The 24,012-nt window shown below is 41.6% G+C and overlaps 1 protein-coding gene across 6 annotated transcripts in view; it reads left to right on the top strand.

The window, feature by feature from the left end:
- Positions 1–24,012, top strand: part of Hecw1 (HECT, C2 and WW domain containing E3 ubiquitin protein ligase 1) — a 247,825-nt gene that overhangs the window by 70,400 nt on the left and 153,413 nt on the right. For 2 of the 6 annotated variants that reach the window (XM_057787416.1, XM_057787417.1), the window contains exon 2: positions 23,678–23,735. The exons of the other annotated variants lie outside the window; for them this stretch is intronic. In XM_057787416.1, coding sequence (XP_057643399.1) covers positions 23,709–23,735 — 27 coding nt within the window. In that variant the 5' untranslated portion in view covers positions 23,678–23,708. The remainder of the gene's footprint in view (positions 1–23,677; positions 23,736–24,012) is intronic. 6 annotated transcript variants of the gene reach the window in all.

The following is a 24,012-nucleotide window of genomic DNA, read 5'->3' as shown; positions in this document are numbered from 1 at the left end:
GCAGAAGAGGTCATGCAGACCTCAGAGCAGATGAGGAGAACAGGCTAGCAGAAGTGGTCCTACAGACCCCAGTACCTCCAGCTGGCGGGTGTTTCTGTTACAGCCTCGAGACTTACTTTGTCCAGGTCAGAGTGTGTGGAACAGCCATGGAAGGAAAGAAAGGATTAGTTTGTCCATTTGATAGCAAACTACCTCATAACTCCCGACAGCACAGAGATGGTACAACATACACACAGAACCCAGGGTGATATTGTTCAAATGAAACATTAACTAGGATCACCTTTGTTTTGGAGAAATGGCCAGTGGCCATCATAGGGAACAGTTGGAGTTCACCGTTACCTGTTTCCATTATAGCACAGAGTAAATCCAGTCATGAGACCGTGGAGACCAGTTCTGGGTCATGCAGCAATGTATGAAGAAACACCTGGACCTCTAACTCCAACATTATGAGGTGAAGTCAGCAGGGATGGGTGGAAGAGGCAGTTCCTCCGAGGCCTCTGCAACCAAAGAGTAGGGGCCAACCTTGTGAAGGCCACAGGCCTAGCTGTTACTGTGCACTTTAGAGTGACAGACCCATTTCATAATGCTTTCCAGACCTCCTCCAGGAGATCATTTTCCCTCTGTTGTTCTGTGCACTGTAATGTACAAAGAATTCATTCTGATGATCAGGGGAAAGTCTTGGATGCTTACACTTTTTAAAAAAGAATGTGTGGGCAGGCAGGCCCGGGCGGCGGAGGCACCGGCACGCAGGCAAGTCCGGGCGGCGGAGGCACCGGAACGCAGGTAGGCCCGGGTGTCGGAGGCACCGGCAGTCAGGCCCAAGCGGCGGAGGCACCGGGAGGCAGGCCTAGGAGGCAGAAGCACCGGCGCACAGACAGTTCCGGGCGGCGGAGGCACCGGCAGGCAGGCCTAGGCGGCGGAAGCACCGGCGCACAGACAGTTCCGGGCGGCGGAGGCATCGGCAGGCAGGCCTAGGCGGCGGAAGCACCGGCGCGCAGGCAGGCCCGGGAGGCGGAGGCACCGGCAGGCAGGCCCGGGTGGCGGAGGCACCGGCAGGCAGGCCCGGGCGGCGGAAGCACCGGCACGCAGGCAGGCCCAGGCGGCGGAGGCACCGGCACTCAGGCAAGTCTGGGCGGCAGAGGCACCGGCGTGCAGGCAGGCCTGGGTGGCGGAGGCACCGGCAGTCAGGCCCGGCAGGCAGGCCTAGGCGGCGGAAGCACCGGCGCGCAGGCAGGCCCTGGTGGCGGAAGCACCGGCAGGCGGGCCTAGGCGGCGGAAGCACCGGCGCACAGACAGTTCCGGGCGGCGGAGGCACCGGCAGGCAGGCCTGGGCGGCGGAGGCACTGGATGCAGGATAGTGCGGGCAAGAAACAGTGAAGCCTGCACTGAGAGCAGATTGCCCCGCTACAATTAAATCAAACCCAATAGATAGCATCGGTAAGAGGAGATGGGCAGACGCCAAGGCAAGAATTCACCCAACAATCTGAAAAACAACATGAAAACACCAGAACCCAATGATCTTACAACACAAGGACTTGAACACCCTAACACAGGAGAAGAGGAAAAAACTGACTCTTTGAAAGCAATAGAGTCCCTAAAACAACATGTAAAAAACGCCCTCATAGAAATGGATGAGAAGTATAACAAAAAGTTTGAAGAAATGAGTAAATACGTAAATGATACCCTGGGAAGCCAAGAAAAAACGATCAAACAGGTAATGGAAACAGTCCAAGAACTGAAAACTGAAATGGAAGCAAGGAAGAAAACACAAACTGAGGACCAGCTGGATATGGCAAATATAGGTCAACGAGCAGAGACTACAGAAACAAGCATAATCAATAGAATACAAGAGATAGAAGAAAGAATCTCAGATTCTGAAGACAACATAGAGAAAATAAACGGACTGATCAAAGAAAACACCAAAACCAACAAATTCTCATCACAAAACATTCAGGAAATATGGGACACAATAAAAAGACCAAACCTAAGAATAATAGGGATAGAAGAAGGAGAAGAGGCACAGCTCAAAGGTCCAGAAAACATTTTTAACAAAATTATGGAAGAAAACTTCCCCAACATAAAGAAAGATATTCCTTTGAATATTCAAGAAGCATACAGAACACCAAACAGACTGGATCAAAAAAAAAACGTCCCCTCGCCATATAATAATCAAAACACAAAATATACAGATTAAAGAAAAAATATTAAGAGCTGCAAAGGAAAAAGGCCTAGTAACTTATAAAGGTAAACCGATCAGACTTACACCTGACTTCTCTATGGAAACCATGAAAGCCAGAAGGTCCTGGATAGAGGTACTACAGAAACTAAGAGACCATGGATGCAAACCCAAACTACTATACCCAGCCAAGCTATCGTTCACTATCAATGGAGAAAACAAGACATTCCAGGATAAGAACAAATTTAAACAATACGTTGCCACAAATCCAGCCCTACAGAAAGTAATAGAAGGAAAATCACAACCCAAGGAATCCAACATTGCCAACACTGCCTACAATAACCCAGGCATCTAGCGACCCTTCAACAGCACAACTCAAAGAAGGGAGACACACAAACTCTTCTACCAAAAGCAGTAAGAATAACCGGAGTTAACAACCACTGGTCATTAATATCACTTAATATTAATGGTCTCAATTCACCAATAAAAAGGCACAGGCTAAGAGATTGGATACGAAAACAGGATCCAACAGTCTGCTGTTTGCAAGAAACTCATCTCAACCACAAAGACAGGCATCTACTCAGAGTAAAGGGTTGGGAAAAGGTTTTTCAAGCAAATGGTCCTAAGAAAAAAGCAGGTGTGGCCATACTAATTTCTAACAAAACTGACTTCAAACTAAAATCAATCAGAAGAGATCGACAGGGACACTTTATACTCATAACAGGAACGATTCAGCAGGATGAAGTCTCAATCCTGAATATCTATGCCCCTAATATAAAAGCACCCACTTATGTAAAAGAAATATTGCTAAAACTCAAGGCAGACATCAAATCACACACACTAGTAGTAGGAGACTTCAACACCCCTCTCTCACCAATGGACAGGTCAAGCAGACAGAAAACTAATAGAGAATTAAGAGAATTGTTGGAGGTAATGAATCAAATGGACTTAACAGACATCTATAGAACACTCCACCCAAATAGGAAAGAATACACCTTCTTCTCTGCAGCTCATGGAACCTTCTCGAAAATTGACCACATACTTGGAAACAAAGGAAACCTCCACAGATACAAAAAAAATATCAGTGTCCACCTGTGTCTTATCAGATCACCACGGATTAAAGTTAGAAGCCACCAACAATGCTACCCCCAGAAAGCTGACAAACTCATGGAAACTGAACAGTCAACTACTGAACCACACCTGGGTCAAGGAAGAAATTAAGAAAGAAATTAAAGTCTTCCTTGAATTTAATGAAAACAAAGAGACAACATACTCAAACCTATGGGACACGATGAAAGCAGTGCTAAGAGGAAAGTTCATAGCACTAAGTGCCCACTTAAAGAAAACGGAGAAAGCATACATTGGGGACTTAACAGCCCACCTGAAAGCTCTAGAAAAAAAAGAAGCAGACGCGCCCAGGAGGAGTAGAAGACTGGAAATAATCAAACTGAGGGCAGAAATCAACAAAATAGAAACACAGAAAACAGTCCAAAGAATCAATGAAACAAAAAGTTGGTTCTTGGAGAAAATCAACAAGATTGACAAACCCCTATCCAAACTAATTAAACGACAGAGAGAGAACACGCAAATAAATAAGATCAGAAATGAAAAGGGGGACATAACCACAGACACAGAGGAAATTCAGAGAATCATTAGATCTTACTACAAAAGCCTGTATGCCACAAAACTGGAAAATGCAAAAGAAATGGACACTTTTTTAGATAAGTACCATATACCAAACCTAAACCAAGACCAGGTGAACGATCTAAATAGACCTGTTAGTCGCGAAGAATTAGAAACAGTTATCAAAAATCTCCCTTCCAAAAAAAGCCCAGGGCCAGATGGTTTCAATGCAGAATTCTACCAGAACTTCCAAGAAGAGCTAATACCTATACTTCTTAACGTATTTCACAATATAGAAACAGAAGAGTCATTGCCAAATTCCTTTTATGAAGCTACAGTTACCCTGATACCAAAACCACACAAAGACCCAACCAAGAAAGAGAATTACAGGCCTATCTCACTCATGAACATCGACGCAAAAATTCTCAATAAAATACTGGCAAACCGAATCCAAGAACACATTAGAAAAGTTATCCATTATGATCAAGTAGGCTTCATTCCAGAGATGCAGGGCTGGTTCAACATACGCAAATCTATCAATGTAATCAACCATATAAATAAACTGAAAGAAAAAAACCATATGATCATTTCATTAGATGCTGAAAAAGCATTCGACAAAATTCAACACTCCTTTATGATAAAGGTCTTGGAGAGATTAGGGATCCAGGGGTCATACCTAAATATAATAAAAGCTATTTACAGCAAGCCGACAGCTAATATTAAATTAAATGGAGAAAAACTCAAAGCCATCCCACTAAAATCAGGAACACGACAAGGATGTCCACTCTCTCCATACCTCTTCAATATAGTGCTTGAAGTTCTAGCAATAGCAATAAGACAACATAAGGGGATCAAGGGGATCCATATTGGAAAGGAAGAAGTTAAGCTTTCATTATTTGCAGATGATATGATAGTATACATAAGCGACCCCAAAAACTCTACCAAAGAACTCCTACAGCTGATAAACACCTTTGGTAATGTGGCAGGATACAAAATCAACTCCAAAAAATCAGTTGCCTTCCTATACACTAAGGATAAGGAAGCAGAGAGGGAAATCAGAGAAGCATCACCTTTCACGATAGCCACAAATAGCATAAAATACCTTGGGGTAACTCTGACCAAGGAAGTGAAAGATCTATTTGGCAAGAACTTTAAGTCTTTGAAGAAAGAAATTGAAGAGGACACCAGAAAATGGAAGGACCTCCCTTGCTCTTGGATTGGGAGGATCAACATAGTAAAAATGGCAATTCTACCAAAAGCAATCTATAGATTCAACGCAATCCCCATCAAAATCCCGTCAAAATTCTTCACAGATCTGGAGAAGACAATAATCAACTTTATATGGAAAAACAAAAAACCCAGGATAGCCAAAACAATCTTATACAATAAAGGATCGTCTGGAGGCATTACCATCCCTGACTTCAAACTCTATTACAGAGCTACAGTACTGAAAACGGCTTGGTACTGGCATAAATACAGAGAAGTCGACCAATGGAATAGAATAGAAGACCCTGACTTTAGCCCACAAACCTATGAACACCTGATTTTCGATAAAGGAGCTAAAAGTATACAATGGAAAAAAGAGAGCATCTTCAACAAATTGTGCTGGCAAAACTGGAAGTCAATCTGTAGAAGAATGAAAATAGATCCATATCTATCACCATGCACAAAACTCAAGTCCAAATGGATTAAAGACCTCAATATCAGTCCAAACACACTGAACCTGATAGAAGAGAAAGTGGGAAGTACTCTACAACACATGGGCACAGGAGAACACTTCCTACGTATAACCCCAGCAGCACAAACACTAAGGACATCATTGAATAAATGGGACCTCCTGAGACTGAGAAGTTTCTGTAAAGCAAAGGACACTGTCACTAAGACAGAAAGGCAACCCACTGACTGGGAGAAGATCTTCACCAACCCCGCAACTGACAAAGGTCTGATATCCAAAATATACAAAGAACTCAAGAAATTAGACCGTAAAAGGTTAATCAATCCAATTATAAAATGGGGCACTGAGCTGAACAGAGACTTTTCAACAGAAGAAGTTCAAATGGCCAAAAGACACTTAAGATCGTGCTCAACTTCCTTAGCAATCAGGGAAATGCAAATCAAGACAACATTAAGATACCATCTTACACCGGTCAGAATGGCTAAAATCAAAAACACCAATGATAGCCTCTGCTGGAGAGGTTGTGGAGAAAGGGGCACACTCATCCATTGCTGGTGGGAATGCAAACTTGTGCAACCACTTTGGAAAGCAGTGTGGCGGTTTCTCAGGAAAGTTGGGTTCAACCTACCTCTCGACCCAGCAATACCACTATTGGGAATATACCCAAGAGATGCCCAAACATACAACAAAAGTATATGCTCAACTATGTTCATAGCAGCATTGTTCGTAATAGCCAGAACCTGGAAACAACCTAGATGTCCTTCAATGGAAGAATGGATGAAGAAAGTATGGAATATATACATATTAGAGTACTACTCAGCAATAAAAAACAATGACTTCTTGAATTTTGCATACAAATGGACGGAAATTGAAAACACTATCCTGAGTGAGGTAAGCCAGACCCAAAAAGAAGAACATGGGATGTACTCACTCATATTTGGTTTCTAGCCATAAATAAAGGACATTGAGACTATAATTCGTGATTCTAGAGAAGCTAAATAAGAAGGTGAACCCAAAGAAAAACATATAAGCATCCCCCTGAATATTAACCTTCACCAGGCGATGAAAGAAGACAGAGACAGAGACCAACATTGGAGCACTGGACTGAAGTCTCATGATCCAAAGGAGGAGCAGAAGGAGAGTGAGCACGAGCAAGGAACTCAGGACTGCGAGGGGTGCACCCACACACTGAGGCAATGGGGATGTTCTATCGGGAACTCACCAAGGCCAGCTGGCTGGGGACTGAAAAAGCATGGGACAAAACCGGTCTCGCTGAACATAATGGACAATGAGGACTACTGAGAACTGAAGAACAATGGCAATGGGTTCTTGATCCTATTGCACGTAATGGCTTTGTGGGAGCCCAGGTAGTTTGGATGCTCACCTTAATAGACCTGGATGGAGGTGGGTGGTCCTTGGACCTCCCACAGGGCAGAGAAACCTGCTTGCTCTTTGGGCTGAGGAGGAAGGAAGACTTGATTGGGGGAGGGGGAGGGAATGGGAGGTGGTGGCGGGGAAGAGGCAGAAATCTTTAATAATTAAATAAATTAATTAATAAAAAAAAATTAAAAAAAAAAAAGAATGTGTGTGTCTGCTTGTGTGTGTGAGTGTGTGTCTGCGTGTGTGTGTGTGAGTGTGTGTGTGAGTGTGTCTGCATGTGTGTGTGTGAGTGTGTGTCTGCATGTGTGTGAGTGTGTGAGTGTGTGTCTGCGTGTGTGTGTGAGTGTGTGTCTGCGTGTGTGTGTGTCTGCGTGTGTGTGTGAGTGTGTGTCTGCGTGTGTGTGAGTGTGTGAGTGTGTGTCTGCGTGTGTGTGTGAGTGTGTGTCTGCGTGTGTGTGTCTGCGTGTGTGTGTGAGTGTGTGTCTGCGTGTGTGTGTGTGAGTGTGTGTCTGTGTGTGTGTCTGCGTGTGTGTGTGTGTGTGTGTGTGTGTGTGTGTGTGTAGGTCAGAGGACACATGTGGGGAGTTGGTTCTTTCCTTCTATCCTAATGTGGGATGCAGGCCTTGAACTCAGAATCTCAGGCTTGGAGCCTGCACTTGCCAAGGCACTGCACTTGCCCAAATTTCCTAATTTTCAAAAATAATTGCACTACAGTTATATAAGAGAATTTATTGTGTTTAGGCTGTGAAAGCCAAAATATTAAGAAAGAGAACATCTGTCAATAGATAAATCTTAAATGATTCAAAAAATACACACATGTGTACATCACTTTTAAATACCTTTCTCTCACACAGAGAAACGTAGAAACAGAAACGAAACTCGGTAAGCAAAAAGTTTACATTTAGAAAAATCTATGTTATAAAATTAGGAAATTCATTCTAATATCATTATAACTTTCTGTAAGTCTAAATGAATGTGGAATTAAAAACACGCATGTGTCACAAAGTTCATATGGAAACGGAAGACAAGTTTTTGGAGTCGGTTTCTCTTTCTACCACATGGTTTCTAGGGATTAAAATCAGCTTGTCAGGCTTGACAGTCATCCCTTTGATTCACTGAACCATCGACTAGGTCCCAGAAATGTTTCGTTGATGTTGTCAATTTTTTTTTAAAATAAAACAGAAAGGGACTGATTGGCTTTCATCTCCTGATATTCTTATGACTTTTTCTTTTATTTCTCACTTGCAGTTGCCAAAAACATTATGGAGAACATGCATTTGTAATTCTCACTTGCTTAGTGTCTCAGAGACAGGAAGTGATGGAATGAGACTTGAACTATCTCTCTGCACTAATCTGCCTGGTGTACAACCGAGAATCACTTAGCACCCAACTCCCATCTCCTCATTTCAATATGACTTCTCTTTTCCATCACGACAGACATTCCTATGGTCCTTCACTTTTCTGCCCTGTGTAAGCATCCCTTTGGTCCTTTTTCTTTCTCCATGTGCAAGTATCCCCATGGCCCTTCTCTTGCAAGCATCCCTGTGGTCCTTGCATATGACATGGGTTCTCTGGATAGAGTACACCTGGTATGTTATCTCACTTGGTTCAGTATGCCATTATTAAAGTCATCCTGTTTTGCATCCCCATCCCTCAAACTATTACATTCTAGTTAAGGACAATGAACCAGTATCCTATTCTGATACATCTGTAAATATGAGATCCTTTAATGTCTCTGGATTAATGTGAACAATGGCTTCTCCCTCATCTCATTTTGTCATGAAGAACAGTGGAGAAAGACAGGATAGTTACCCCTCCTCAGTTTATCTTCTTCCCACCCCATCTCCAGATGCTATGATCTGAAAAAGCCCCTACTCTATAATACAAATACTTTTCAGTGTAAATCTGTTAGTCTATAGCATTAAGCTTGCGTTTATATCTAATCAAGTGGCTCACTGCTCACCAGACAAGAAACTGAAACAATCCAAGAATATAGACTCAGGGAGAAGATGCTGTCTTGAGATGGTGCTAGATACTTACTTCCCTGGTTTCTAGACTCTGAGATAACAACCTATGGAGGATACAGGAATTTAGCTGAGAGCCTTTGCCAGCAGCATAGCTATGTGATAGAGGCGCAGAATTCAGGTTCCTCTGTGTCAGCAGGTAGTAAGTCCTTGTCGGGGAAAGGAGATAGGAAGGTGAACAAAATGCACACTAATGTGACACCTCTTGAAATTCAAGCTGAGACCTGACAGTGACCAGGCAAAACTATTTATAAAGAAAGAGCTGAGAGAGAAATCAGTAAATACAAAAGGAAAAAGGAGAGGGTTCTGTTAATAGACATGGTTTGAATGGGTCACTTGGAGGGGAAAAAATAAAAGAAGCCTCTCAGGGCTATAATTTAAGTCTGTAATTGTGCCCAAATTGTATCTCACTCGAGAAGTTTCTTCTTCAAAGTTGGGCAGTTGAGGGATCCACTAAGTACATGTTTACATAATAACCATGAGAAATGACCCCCTTCTCTGCGCTGTGAAAGTGGGTATGAGCTGTTAGTCTGACATGCTGGTGAGGCTTTGAAACCAGCATCCATGCAGCTACCACACACACAAAAAAAAAAAAAAAAAACTGTTTTTCCCTCACATTACATTTTGGCTGGAGGCTGACTGCAACTGCTTTGAGCTTTGTGGGTTAGCCTCCACATGTACTGGTGTGTGTGCCTCCCTCTGAACTGTGTGTCTTCACAGGAAGAGACCAGAGCAAATGGAGAAAATCCATGATACCACTTAGCTTCTTGCTTGAAGGTGGAGATCATATTTAATTTTCCAAAGACTATTACATATTTCATGGCTGCATCCACAGTCCATAGGGGGGAGCAAATCTCTCTCCATAACCATTGTGAGCAAGACATGTGACAAGGGGCAGGGTACTAAGGGATAAACAGAATGCTGGATGAGGTGCCACAATGCACTACAGTTTAGTTTACTAGTCTTCTAAAAATATATGTTTTAAAAACATTTTTAGAATTTTATATATTCATGAGTTCTATACTTATATTGTTTCCATTGCTCTCTTTTCCCCCTTTCAACTCCTTTCATGCCCCATCCCTCTCAAATTCATGATCATTTTTCTTTTAATTATTATTTTTATACATATACGCATTTGTATGTATATATACGCATATATGTGTACATATTCCACTGAGCCCTTTTAGTGTTGTATATATGTGCAAGTGTTTAGAGATGGCCACTTGCCTTTTAATAAGGCGCTATATATATATATATATATATATATATATATATAATAAGGCTATCATATATAATAATTCTTACTTATTATAATGGAGTACACGAGGTTCCTGGATCAGTGAACTGATATTGCAATAACAATTTTATCATTATTTCTCCATACTCATGGGTGAAGTAATGAGAGTCAAATATTTCCTCTATGTGCACGTTTGTGCCACTGAGAAGAAACCCCAAGGTTATCTCTCCTATGTAAAAGCTGCTGGCTTTCTTTTGTCTGGGATTCAGAATAATCCTCTATTGCAAGAGAAAAGAAAAAGGAAAACCCTGGGCTGACCATGTCCATAAGTTTGTATCCTGGCAAAAGTCTCTGTCTTCTGAATGGGAATCAATCACCTTTAAGCAAGATACCTCTGCTCAGAAACTGCCCATTTCATCTGGCCTTGATAGCTCAGGGCCTTCAGACAGCCTCTTAGTTTCCATTTTACCCTTCTTTGGGTCACAGGAGTTCAATTCTCATAAATGCAGTAAACCTTTAAACGCTTGTAGTGGTTCAGTGGGCAAAGCAGAAACTGCAGTGCTCGTAATGGAATGAGCAAATTTAGAAAGAGATGTGGTCATAGATCCTAGTTTCTGGCACAAGAAACACCCTGCTTGACATCTCGAGGAACCGGTCTCATGGCAGGTAGGAAGATAAGCAGAAGAGAGCAGCCAATCCTTGCTTGGCAAGAGCTGCATAGATATGTCTGAACAAGCCAAGGTTAGCAAGAAGCTTTTCACATTACATGCAAGGCAGCCCTAGCCGTGAGCGCTCTCTCCCGTGCACTTCCATTCCTAGCAGCTCTCCCCACTGGGCCCACTCTGACCATACCGTGGTCATATCTAGTGTGGATTCTTGCAAGGACTCCCAGCTCCCTCCTTCGCCTTCCTTCCAGACTCCGGATGTTCGATGCCAACCAGATCATGCTACTTTTTACTCAGGCATCTTGAACAACTCCGTACCTCGTGTATGACCACTGTTGTCCTTCTTAAGAACTAAGCCTGCCATGATCTGTCCTTGGTTTTAATTCTAACTTTATTTTCCACTGTCCTCCCCTTCATTGCTTTTGGTCTGGCTACGCTGGTCTCCCTCCCTGCCTTCTCTGAGGAAGCTCAAGTGCTTTCCTGCCTCGGGATATTGTGCTTGCTCTTCTCAGTGCCTGAAGTTCTCCTTCAGACGTGTGTTCTACCTCCATCCCTTTCTTCGTTCCTTTACTTGAAGGCTCCTTGCCGTTGGCACTTTTCCAGGAAACCCATGGAAATTTCATCTTCTATTCACTTAAAATGTTGCTTTTAACTTGCTGTTTCTTATCAAAAGGTCCCTACTCTTAGAGCTACGCATAATAGAAATTGTGAGCTATTGCACATATGACTTACAAAAAGCTGAGGATAGAGGATAGCAAGTTCAAGGCTATCCTGAGCTACACAGAGAAGTCCTATCTCAACAATAACAACAAAAGCTCTCATTCTATAACATGTGAATTTTTGTTTATTTGGTTTATAATGTTGCTCTCTCCTCTCAAATGTAAGCTCTGTTTCTAGGACTTAAACTCCACAATGTTCACGGTGCATGTCTCGTCGCCACAGCTGACAGTAAATGAAAACCCCCCTCCTCAAGGGTCCCTGGAAGGAACAGATTCCTAAGAAATGAAATCAAACAAAAATACAAGTTAGGTGACACTTTCTGGTAGTCTGGGCCTCTCAGCAGGCCCTTCCACATGATCTTGTTGACATAAATTGCCTAATTTTCAGCAAATCTTCCAGGCTTATAGCCCAGACTCAAGTTTTGAATATACTACTTACTTCTCACCATAGCTTTACATCCTGGTAAATCCATGCTAACTTAAAATACGGCAAAGGGAGGGTGGGTTTACTATAGCAGACTTACTGAATAATTGATCTTAGCAGTGGAGTGCACTACAAGGGATTCACCTTGAAAATCTTGTGGCTGGTTCTGCTATTTCGCTGCCTGCTGTCACCAGATAGTATTAAATTACTGTATCGGTGATGGGAATGTTGCAGGAAATCAATACAAAGAAGTCTTTAGTTACTGCAGGCAGTGGTCTGCTTTGCATAATTCTGCCTAATCATATTGCTCATCGTTCAAAGAAAATGTTTTGATGGTTTGTCACTGAAATCTGCTTTTAATAAAAACACCCTGGGAGCGGCTATTCTTCACAGAAGACAGCTTTATCATTGACTTAATCAAGTATAGAGTTACATTATGATGTTTTCTCATCAGATATCCTTTGGGCAGTACATGAAGGGTCAGGTACAAAGTAAAATAAAAATAAAAAAAAAAAAGCAAACAGTCCTGGCTGATTGACACAAACGCACTCTGAGAGATTGGAAGCGGTAACAAGTATTCACAGCTGCTCATGGTCATGATCGTGGCCCCAGGATCATGACTACCTGGAAGCTACTCAACCTTTTCCTCGCAAGATTGCTCAGCATCCTGATTTTGTGTCTCTAATGCATAGAACTGGCATCTACAGAATAAACTGCTATGAAGAAGGGGACTACATCCTCTTGTGGTCCTGTTTACGTTTCCTGACCATGGAATTAGAACTGTCCCTGTCAGACTAAATTAATCACCTTCAGAACCAATGTTTCCAAAACTGGGGAGGGTCCATCGAATTGGGAAGAGACTGTCAAATGGAAAAGGAACTTGAAAGTTAAAAGTCAGCATTTTTATTTCCCTCTGTATATAATTTTCCAGTTATAGACATGCTAGATAGCTAGAGAAATGTCTGAATATATGAACAATTTAAATAAATGAATATTTTAAAAAGGAAAAGCCTACCAGATATACTACTAAGCTCAATCTGTTCAAATAAAGCCAGACCTGTTTGTCAAAGCCGCCTCTATTCTTGAAATTTAACTGAGGTGAATAGTAAGGGTAAAGGGGCTTGATAACTCGGAAGCAGAGGATGGCTGGCAGAAAAATGTGTTTCTAGGAGCCAGATCATGAAGAAATTTTCTTAGGGGCGGGGGGAAGAGAACCCCAAAACAATCATAAAGTTATACTATGGTAAATCATTCTGAAAATATTATTGTACTTAGCCGAGATAATGAAAGGTAATATGTTGGGACAAACAAGATCCGTACGCCCCAGCAAAGCTGCAGGATTTCCTGTCACCCCCAAGCTTCCTTAAGAAGTAAGGCTGCTATTCTTTCCCACGAGCTGTCTTCTCCTTTTGCCACCCTTGTGACATTAATACAGGAGACCTGGTGAAAAGCATAGACAATGTCTTAGAATCTTTAGACATAAACAGTTTCATTATGATAATCCGTCAACACTCCGAAGTCCATCCAGAATCATGCACCTGAATGTCACCTGTTCTTCCTCGCAAGTCTGGTGCCATCCATTTTGGGTCTCGCGCATGGGAGAGTTCATTGGCAGGCTATTTCTTCTCCCATGCTCTGGTTGGTCCGTCTATCAGCAAGTGCACATCAGCTAGGGTCTTTCACCACAGACATAAAAGGGGCTCCTGGTGAGATTGGGGGTCACTGAACTTAATAACTCCTACTGGGAATCAGAAGAACCTAAACGTCCATTAACTACACTTAGGATGACTTAAAATAATCAATACTGTTTATTACAATCTTTTGTGAGGAATGACTTGTGAAGTGACTTGTTCTTGGCCGCAGGAACAGGAAGCTCACTCTAACAACTCTGGCTTTTCTCAAGAACAGGATTCTGAAGACTTCTTATCAGGTTCTTCGTCACCTGTATGACTTGGATTTTTAGACAGAAAATGTACATTGTTTCTATAATTCAGAAAATATTTAAATGTTCAATATTTTATATTGCTAGCTCTTCTTAGACAGATGCTGGCTCACTACACAGGTTTGGTGGTTTTGAAACTCTCTCTGTTTACCAGGCTAGTCTTAAACTTGGACATCGGACTACCTCTGCCTCCTGAGAGCTAAAATTAAAGGTATATGTACCATGCCCAGTTTTCCAGTTTTATATATTTTCTATCTATGAATTATCTTTTTTTTTCTTTTTTTTTTTGGTTTTTTCGAGACAGGGTTTCTCTGTAGCTTTGGTGACTGTCCCGGAACTGGGTCTTGTAGACCAGGCTGGCCTCGCACTCCCAGAGATCCGCCTGCCTCTGCCTCCTGAGTGCTGGGATTAAAGGCGTGCACCACCATCACCTGGCTCTATGAATTATCTTGTCTTCCTCAAAAATCCTCCATTTATCTAACCCATGTATAATAATTGTCCCAGCTTTCTTTGATTTTTTTTTATAAAACCATCTCTTCCAGAAAACCTAGGCGTGGCAGCTGACTATTAGACCAAAAGAGATGGGTTTAACGCCCTCCAGCACTCAGAAATAACAGCAGGCTCAGCCAGATGAATGACTGCTTTACAAGACAGTAGAGAGGATGCCGGGAGCTCTGGGAAATAACGCAGGGATATGGGTCAGGACCTATCAGAGCAACCTTGGGAAGGGCTAGACCTTGTGAGGTGGCCCCCTTCCTGCGTCCCGATATCTTCAGAGCCGTCTTTCTCCAGAATTTACTTCTATTATGAGAAATGGGCTCCAAATGGGTTTTACCAAGGCCATAAATACTCAAGTTCAGATAAGGAACTGGATATAGTTGTGTTTTTTCATAAATAACTGTCTTAACTTCAGGATATCTACAGATAAAACTTTCCTTATATATGGCGGACTGTCTGCTGTGTGACTTTAAGAAGGTGACAGACCAAAGAAAAATTCTGTCAAGCCCAGTATGGAAATCAAATGGGTTTACTGGAATTACTTACAGGACCTTAGGCAAGTCATGTGTAGCTCCATGGCCTTGGGATTCTGCCCCAAGTCAACCTTCTAACTGTTATGTTCAAAGCCCTGTACAGCTGGGGCAAGAGAAAGTGACAACCAGAATCTCAGATGAGAATCTTATTGTCCCCCTTGTCGTCTTGTCAAGGACTAGACTCTATAAAATCACCTCTTACCAGGGTAGGGGCATGGGAATTTAGAAATAGAAGTAAAGAATACGGAGACACACAAAAAATAATAAGACAGAAACCAAAGAATAACATGGCAAGGGTATCCCAGTGATTACTGAAATCACCAGTGGTTGTTTTTCCCCAGCTTTTATACCCAATGTAAATGGGGGGGGGCAGAAGGTAACAAAAGACTTTATTAACATTATACAAAAGATAACTCACACAGTCAATGGCTTCATCACTCTGAGACATCAAATCATTAACATTTTGTTGTCTAGGAAGTGAAGCTGCTCTTGCTCATGTATCCTAAAGACCAGCCTTCCCCAGGTGACCTCGTAGTTACAAAAGAAGGAACAGAAGTACATTTGCATATCCTGAGCCTTTGTCAGGATGGTATGAACCTACTCAAAAGAGCTATTTTAATGTTAAAAGAACCAAGCAATCACATCCTGAGTTGGGATGTACAATTATGTTTGTCAATCATTTGTGCAACCTCCAAACTCTCTGACAGTTAGACAAGGTGGAAATGGGCCCATATTTATGGGTCTCCACATCCTCTTCTCCTTCCAGGATGAAATATTAAAGTTTTATCACTATTGACAGATATCAACTATATTGTCCTGGTTGTTTTATTGTCATAACTATGAATAAACTCTCCCATAATCACTACAGTTGCTCTGCTTAACGATGGCCATGGTTGTGTCACACCAGGAGAAAACAGCCACATTCCACTTCACCTCATGATCTGGTTGTCTAATTTTTCAACACCCTCTTCTATAACGCAGTCTATGTGATGTGGAGTAGAGTGTTGGCTCCTTTTCCATTTGGGATGAGTAAACTTTGAAAAAAAATCTTACAGAAAAAGCTATATGTCATTGTCATGTGATATCTTGGGGTTTCCAAGTCTTTACATTCATTCACTCTGATCAGGCTAAATCTTTTGTAGCAAAAATAAATACCTGTGCAGACCTGCAGAGTCCAAGATGGGGTGAAGGCAAGGAGTAGAAGGGTATATCTGGTTCCTTTCGCACAGGTAGTTCACTTGGTTCCCCTGTGGTTTCCGTAGGCTAGAGTTCATTGTTGACAGAAGGTCCAGGTGTTGCTCTTTAGGTGCTGTGAGATTTCCAGATGTATACCTGGATTGTTTTTACTCCCCATTCACTTCCTTATGAAGTCACTACTTATACTCATATTCCTCTTGTAGAATCAAATTTTCCAGTTAAACAAGTAGTAAACTATAAAAAGCAGTTTAGAGTAAAAACTTAACGTGAAATATCCCAAAATCCTTAGTGGTGAGTGCTAAGAAATTATCTTTTAATTTAAATGGCCTTTCCCCCCATTTTGTTCACTCTCCTGTTTGTGTTTGAATAATTGGATTAACAGTTGTTTTAGGACAAATTGACACTGTGGTTAGGGTCTATGCTAGGTGTTTCCACTACCTTGGCTTCTTATTAAAAGAGTTGAAATAAGGGCACACAGAGATTATAAAATATCAAAGAGACATTATTAAAAAGCAAAGTTACAGCAAAGATCAGAAGGAAATACATGGTCAAGAGTGACAGTGGGTCACATGGGTGAGGGTACTCCAGGGCTTCGGTTGTTGTTTGGAACTTTTTTATGGTGTTCAAGAGAAGTAAGAATCTTTTTATTAGAGGGTATAGTGAGTTGGGTTCTCTATTTTGATTATCATTTAAGTTACATAAGATTTTTTTTCTACCATCTATGTCTCTTTCCAGATGCCTCTGATTTTTAATTATATGCACACCTAATTGTGCACTAGCATAAGATGGTATTTTTTCCTTAAAGCTCACTAAGGGACACTGTTTAAATTGCATTTGCATCCAAGACCAGCTGAGACTTGATTAACTCCCTGCTTTCCTACCAGATACAACTGGGAATAATATTTTAATAGAAACTCTCCATGTTTGATGATTGTCAAGGGGAAGAGGAACTTATTCCATTGCTCAGAGTCAGGTGTACTTGAAACTCAATGCAGGTGGGGGTCCTAGGTTGCTAGGTCCATTGTTGTCATGTGCATATGTACATGGCCTAAACCAAGGTGAGTTACAAATTACTAAACTACTCCCTGTGCTTGCCTGGCTCAAGGTGAAGCAAATGTCTTTTATATAATTTACAATCTAGTCTATGGGATTGGGGGAACTGGAGAGATACCTCAGTATCTAAGAACACTTGCTGTTCTTCCAAAGGACCTGAGTTCAATTCCCAGAACCCTTATCAGGTACCTAACAACCATCTGCGATTCCAGATCCAGAGGGTCAGATTCTTCTAGTCTCTATGGGTGTCTGGACTTACGTGCATACACCCACTTGCAGGTACACACACCCACACATAATTTTAAAAATAGTAATAAAAATAAAATATCTCAAAATCTAGTATATGAGTTCATTGAAGACGTAAACAGCCCTGGACATCTACTCTTTCATCATCGTAATATTCTTATGAATACTATGAGAATACCCTTGTAATAGTTTTTTGGGGAAAACTGGATCAGGAAATAAGGTGTGCAAGCTGACATAAGCCAGGAGGCAGGTTTATTGTATAGTGTTGGTTCACAGGGAGACTCAGCAGGTGTCTGGACATCTCACTGGTACCCTGGGCACACCCAGAATCTTTGTTCTCATGTCCAACCATTTCTCTAAAGTCTAGACTTAATAATAGTTCCTCCATTCACCCAAATCTCCTTGTTGGGAACATGGAAACTGACACCAATTCCTCTATATTTCCCATACCATAATCTTCGTCCAGCGTGTAGATACTAGGCTTGAACTCCAAATGAGTGATCTGAGCTGTCATGGATGTTTAGAAGTTGTCGATGTTGAAGGCTGTCCCAGATTAGTTTTTGTCAATGTAACAAAAGTCGACTCATTTGAGAAGAGGGGACCTCAACTGAGAAAATGCCCCTACCAGATTGGCCTATGGGGCATTTTCTTGGTTAATGACTATTGTGGGCAGGACCAGACCACTATAGGGGTTGCCATGTGAGAGATGCCTCTCTGGGTTGATGGTCATGGATGGTTTAGGAAAGCAGGCTGAGCAAGCCATGTGGAGTAAGCAGTGTTCTTCCACAGCCTGTTTCAGTTCTTCCTGCCGTGGCTTCCCTTAATGGACTGTGGTCTAAGATGTGTAAGCCAAATAAACCCTTTTTGTCCTCAGCTGCCTTTGATCATGGTGTTTTCTTACAGCAACAGAAAGCAAGTTAAGACCAAGGCTATATCCTTGATGATGCAGCCCTAGTGTATACTTTTAAGGACTCAACAGTCTCCACACTAGGAAAGATGATTTGGTAAGTGAAGAGGAGACTTCTAAGGGATCAAGCAGGAAGTTAGTGGTCACAGTAGTGTAAAGAGCTGGAGGAAGCAATGTCTTGTGGGGTCCATTATTACTGAGAACCCCGTATGATGCCAAGCACAGAGGAAGACTTACAATATAGATTTTAGATTTGCTCAGAGCACGGTTAGGAATGTAACAAGCTCACCCAGAATGCCAGCTTGCTGTGATTTCTTCTCTGCCATGCAGCCTTCTCCCCCTTCTCCTCTTCTCTTCTTCTTTTTCTTATTCTTCCTTCTCCTTTTCCTCCTCCTCTTCTTCTTAATATTTCTCCCTTCCATGTCCTCCATCCAAACCATCCCATATATATCTCCTTGCTCTCTTTCAAATTCATGACCTCTTTTTTCACTAACTGTTATTGCATGGATACATGTATATATTTATATATTACACATTATATTCCTAAATATAACCTGCTCAGTCTGTATTCTGTTACTTGTATACATGTTTTTAGGACTGACCATTTGGTATTGGATAACAATTGTTCTTCTATTTTTCCCACTTTTTTGAATTTCTTAGTTGTTTGTAGTTCTTATGGTGTCTTATGGGCTTCCCCCCAACATACACACACACCTACTTTGGTGTATCTGTTGTGGTTGTCCATGTTCAGCCCATGTTTGGACAATCACATTGGTTGAGACTTTATGGATATAGCTTCTGACATTACTAGAAGACAAAATCTCAGAGTGAACTCCCTAATCTTTTGCATTGTTGTATTTCTGCGATACTCCCTGAGATTTAGGTGTGGGAGTGTTTGTAGATATATAAGGACTGAACTCCATGCCTGTATTTTGATTGGTTGTGACTTTCTGTAGCAATCTCTGTTGTAAAGAGACATTTCCTTGAAGAGGAGTAAAGAGTACACTTATCTGTGGATATAAAGACAAATGCTTAGGTTGTTGCTAAGGATTGTGTAGAATTGGTAAAGTAGTGCTTGTAAGTTCACCAATATACATAAATTCACTCACACTGAGTAGTTAGTTAGGTTTCTGTCATCGGATACGGTTTTCCTTTTGTTGAATAGGTCTTAATTCCAATTCAAGAGCTATTGGCTACCACCAAGGTATGTATGCCTCTACTGAACCGATGGGGTTACTATGGCATGCTAGTCATCAATATGGTTCATAAGCATCATGGCCAGATAAACAGTTAGTTGCTTCTCCTCTTTAGAAGCTTGCATGGTGCCTTCTGGTACCATGAAAGCTAGTCTTCAGGGAGGAGGCAGTTAGGTAAGTTCCAGATCAGGGGCCTCTGAGCCCTGTTTTAAAGTGCATAGTATCTTCAGCAATAGGAACTTGCCTTCTACCTCTGAGAGGTAACTAAGATCAACAGAAGTTGGTTGTGTGTTTTGGGGGTCTCTTGGACAGCCCTGACCAATAACTCAAAAGGAATTCTCATGTCTGGTATTGGCAGTTTTGCTGGGTGATCTTGGCTCTTTCAGACAGCACTGTCAGGACAAATGAGAAAATTTCATTAAAACTATATATGTATATTAATATGCAGAATTAAATGTATTACAGCTTTTTAAATATAGTTAATAGGACGATTCCTTATGACCTCTTCCAGACATCCTAATTGTTGCTTTACTCTCGCCCCTCCTTCTGTGTTTATCCCCTCTTACCTCCCGAAAGAGCCTCCCCGCTTTCCCGTTTGCCTGATGAGATCATTTGGACACAAACTCATTTATCAGCAAAGATTCAAATTTCACCCAGAGTTTTGGAATGCTGACATCGTATGATGCTTTTCTTTTCTTTTCTGAAATAGGCTATTTTGATTGATTTCATGTTAACTTTGACTTCAGAAGAAGAGGTCATTCAGTCAAAGTGAAGACTCATGAACCAAAATGATACCTAGACTAAAAGTCTACATGGATTTCATAAGCATTTTCCTAGGACTGGCATCTCTTTGTTCTATTCTTTCAATGTAGCTTTAAAGGGATTCCTAAATTGTTGATAGTATGTTGTTGCTGAATGTTCTAGCTTCTTTTCTGTTGCTCAGATCAAACATCCTAACCAAAAGGAGCTGGGAGAGGAAGGTCATTTCAGTTACAGGTTACAGTCCATCACTGAGGGAAGTCAGGACTAGAGCTCAATCAGGAACTTGAAGCAGAAACTGGGGAGAAATACTGCTTGCTGGCTTGCTCACAGGTTCATACTTAGCTAGCTTCCTTATGTAATTCAGGACTGTCTGCCCAGGGAATGGTGCTGCCTACAGTTCTCCAGGCCCTTCTGTGTTAATTAATAACCAAGACAGTTTCCTAATCCAGCAACATGTCCACAGGACAGTCTAATCTGGGTGTTCTCTCAATTGAGAATTCCTTCTCAGATGATTCTAGGTTACATCAAGTTGGCAACTAACACTAACTAGGACACTCTACTTCTTGCCAACCTGACACAGAAGCATATCAATTTAATCCATAATCATTCATCCCTTGTCCTCAAACCTCATGTTAATATCATACTAAGTCTTTAAGAATTTTACCACCTTAAGAATCTAAGATCTTTAGCCGGGCGGTGGTGGCGCACGCCTTTAATCCCAGCACTTGGGAGGCAGAGACAAGCGGATCTCTGGGAGTTCGAGACCAGACTGGTCTACAAGAGCTAGTTCCAGGACAGGCTCCAAAACCACAGAGAAACCCTGTCTTGAAAAACCAAAAAAAAAAAAAGAAAAAAAAAAAAAAGAATCTAAGATCTTGGATGGGGGTGTAGTGGGGGGGAGCTGTGGCTGGGATGTAAAATAAATAGATGAATTTTAAAAAATTCAAGGTCTCTTTAAAAATCCCATTTTCTGACTGGATTCTTGTAAATTATTTTCTTAAACACTGCATACTTATTATTCCAAATGAGGCATTCAAGCAAACAGATCAAAGCAAGATTAAAATTTTGTAGTGTACATCTAAATCTTACAGCACCGTGTCTGACATCTAGGATTCATTGAAGAGTTTCCTGGCTCCAAAAAGGCTTGGGCAGCCCCGCTGCTCCAGCTCTGCCATCTGCAGCACACATGGCTTTTCTCATAGGTTTCGACCTCTACCTTACACCTTCCAGCTTCCCTTGGCAGACATCTCACTGTCACGGATCTCCAGTATCTTGGGTTTCCATGGCAGCTAGGGCTGCATCTTTGCTAATGACCTTCCCTGCCCTCTTCCCAAGGACTTCAACTTTGTCACATCTTGCCAAGCCTCAGTTGATCTCCAGGACCCCTCAAACCTTTAAAATCAGTATCACCTGGGCAAGTCATTCATACTATTTGCTAAGTTATGCTGCCATCTTGAAATATAGCCTTGGCCTTCAAAGACCATATTTTCCATGTGCTCAGCTCAGGAATAAGTTTCCTCTTTTCCCAATGAAGTCCAGATTTCACTTTAAGGATGTTCATCTCTTTGTAATTGCCACGGACTCTTCAGTCCCAGCTGCTCAGATTCTGCACCAATACATCACACAAACACCTCCTAGTCCAATTACAAGGACTTTACCCTCCTCTGAAATCCCACATGCCAGCCCTCCAGTGGTTCCTTTTCTTTCAGAATTCTTAAATCCCAAGCTCCCATTACAACAGTCTGTTAAACACACACACACACCTCAAAGTTCCAAATATTTCCACACTCTTCCAACAAAATTATACAAATGGTCAGGTCCATCACAGCAACACCTTAACTTGGACCAATTTTTGTTATATTTTATCTTCTCCTGCTGTGATAAAACAATCTGGCCGAATCAATTTAGGAGGGAAGTGGGTTTATTTCAGCTAATCTTAGTTATTGGTCCATTCTTGTCAAGAGACACCACAACCAAGGCAACCCTTATCATTTAACTGGGAACCTGCTCACAGTTTCAGAGAGTTATTCTATGACCGTCATAGAGGTAAACAGACAAGCATGGTATTAGAGCAAAAACTGAGAGCTTTACACAATGTTCCACAAGAAGCAGTCAGAGAGAATGACACTGGTCCAGGCGTTGACTTTTAAAACTGCAAAGCTGACCCCAAGTGCTATACCTCCTCCAACAAGGCCATATGTACTCCAACAAGGCCACACCTGCTAATCCTTCCCAAACAGTTTCAATCTCTGGTAACTAATCACTCAAATACAGGAGCATATTGGGACAATTCTCATTCAAATCACCATTCTATCATTTAAGGAAGTTATGAAACTCAAACAGGAACCTGAAGCAAAAAACACAGAGGATATTGCTTGCTGCCTCATTCATAAGCTCAAGTTTAACTAGCTTTCTTCCATAGTCTAGGACCACCTGTCTAGGGTATGGGGTGGCCCACAGTGGGCTGGGTCCCCCTATATCATTTAATAGCTGCTTCACTTTGCTTTTGTTGCTCTGATGAACCACTCTGACCCACAGCAACTTAGGGAAGGAATGGGTTTGCTTCAGTTACAGGTTCTAGTCCATCATTAGCAGGAACTTGATATGGAAACAAGATGGATTGCCACTTGTGGGCTTGCTCACAGGCTCCTGCATAGCTAGTTTTCTTTCACCCATGCCCAGGAACAGTGCCACAACAGGCTGTACCTTCCTGTATAAGTTAGTAATCAATCAATCCCCCACAGACATGCTCTACAGGTATCTCAGTCTAATCTGATTAGTTCCTTGACTGGGGATCCCATCTCCGATGACTCTAGGCTTTTAAGTTGACAATTAAATCTAAGTAGGACACTGGACTTTGGGGGTGATAGAACTATAGTGGAAAATCCCTGTAAGGGGACAGTACATCCTATTTAATCTTTTATATCTGAATAGATGCCTAAATAAGTAAGGTGCTGAGATGAAATCCATGATATGCTTACCAGTTTAATCATACACACAATTCCTTTGTCCTGGGTAATCCTGGGTAATACTTATGCATAGCACATATCTGAGGTTTCTATTATCTACTTTTATTAAAGGAATGGGCATGCAAAACTTATCTTTTGTAGACCCCCCAAGAGACCAACTCTTTGTTTACTGGAAAGAGAAAACAATTTCTTATTACATTTAGTTCTTAAGACTAAGTGTTAAAATTAAAAATCAAATTATTTGTGGCATAGCATATTATTTGTAGTATTTTACATATTTAGTCAAAATAATTATCAATTGTTGTGTGACCTTTTTATCCCTTTTACATGTTTTTCTTCTCTAAGCAAAGGATGTTGGTGGGCGTGGGGCATGCTCCTCTATGTGGGTAATGTCACTGTTTTTCTTTGCTTGGAATACAAGCTAAGTTAACCTCGTTGGACTCTTTCCCAGGAATTGATGCGCATACACGTGGTGGTTCATTATGCTGCTGCACCTGTGTAGTGTGAAGGTCAGTGTGCTTTTCTGATTATAAGAAACCATCCATGTCATTCCATTATAATCCCTTCCACTCATAATGGAATGTGCCTGAGCCCAGAAGCTACTGAAGCTGCCCAGCCCAGAATTTCCCCAAGTGCAGTCTCAACATTTGAGATCTATCACCCATCCCTTCCATGACCTGCATCCCCCAAGAATCCAACTGTGCTCCATTTTGAGATGATGTTATTTGCATGTCAAGTCCTTCCTGTGTGATGTGTATGTACCGTTGTCACAAGTAAATTTTTATA

The sequence above is a fragment of the Chionomys nivalis genome, chromosome 13 (genome assembly GCF_950005125.1).
Source record: "Chionomys nivalis chromosome 13, mChiNiv1.1, whole genome shotgun sequence".
NCBI lineage: Eukaryota > Metazoa > Chordata > Mammalia > Rodentia > Cricetidae > Chionomys > Chionomys nivalis.
This window is presented reverse-complemented; position numbering and strand designations above follow the sequence as displayed.